This window comes from Mirounga leonina, unplaced genomic scaffold (assembly GCF_011800145.1).
Source record: "Mirounga leonina isolate KUSES-001 unplaced genomic scaffold, KU_Mleo_1.0 Mir_178, whole genome shotgun sequence".
NCBI classification, from domain to species: Eukaryota; Metazoa; Chordata; class Mammalia; order Carnivora; family Phocidae; genus Mirounga; species Mirounga leonina.
The window spans coordinates 5,823,060-5,824,084 of NW_023270464.1; the positions used below are offsets into that span (position 1 = coordinate 5,823,060).

The 1,025-nt window shown below is 58.3% G+C and overlaps 1 protein-coding gene across 1 annotated transcript in view; it reads left to right on the forward strand.

The window, feature by feature from the left end:
• Positions 1–235: 235 nt before the first annotated feature.
• Positions 236–1,025, forward strand: part of MAGEL2 (MAGE family member L2) — a 4,318-nt gene continuing 3,528 nt past the window's right edge. The window contains 1 exon segment of the mRNA XM_035024342.1: positions 236–1,024. Coding sequence (XP_034880233.1) covers positions 570–1,024 — 455 coding nt within the window. The 5' untranslated portion in view covers positions 236–569.

A 1,025-nucleotide genomic window follows, 5' to 3' on the forward strand; every position in this document is an offset into this window, starting at 1 on the left:
CTTATATGTCTTCTCCATCTCCTTTACCTTAAATTATAATAGCAGCCTACTATGATTCTTGAATCTCTCACCTACATAGATTCACTTCTTTTATCCTCCGGCTCCGATTTTGCTGTATCTGAGCTCAGACCACACCATCTCCCCCCTCATGGATGCCTTCCATGTTACCAGTGGTCTGTTCCTACTCTATACTGCAGAACTGTGATTTCTAAAACATAGATCTGTTCCTGTCACTCCTCTTTGAAAACTCATCCATGGTAAGTCTCACCAGGCTGCATTTGGGGACTGGACAGAGTGAGAAGGGATCTTGTGTCAGCCAGGATTTCTGGTAGACGCCCCTATGCACTATCCACTTGTGGTGGTCGGGGGCGGGGAAGGGGCGGGATTGAGCCCCCTTCCCCCCTCCTCCTTACTGCGGAAAGCTGCAGAGCTAAGGGCACTTACTTCCTATTCACCAGTCAGCAGGGAGGGATCCTCTGATCAGCCACGTAGGCATTCTCTTCTCTCTGGAGGAAAAGGCCCAGCAGCTGTCGGAGGAAAAGGCCCACCAGCTGTCAGAGCAAAGGGACATGTCGCAGCTAAGTAAGAATTTGGGTGATTCGAGTCCCCCGGCCGAGGCCCCTAAGCCTCCGGTCTATAGCCGCCCTACGGTTCTGATGCGGGCCCCGCCCGCCTCCTCTCGGGCTCCGCCAGTCCCTTGGGATCCACCTCCGATTGATTTGCAGGCTTCACTGGCCGCTTGGCAGGCACCTCAGCCTGCTTGGGAGGCCCCACAGGGCCAGCCGCCTACCCCAGTGGCTCCGATGGCCCAACCTCCGGCCCTGGGGGGCCCGATGGTCCAGGCTCCCCCTCTGGGAGGCCCGATGGGCAAGCCTCCGACTCCCGGAGTCCTGATGATCCATCCTCCCCCTCCGGGAGCCCCGATGGCCCAGCCTCCGACTCCGGGAGTCCTGATGATGCATCCTTCAGCTCCCGGAGCCCCGATGGCCCATCCTCCCCCTCCGGGGACCCCGATGGCCCATCCT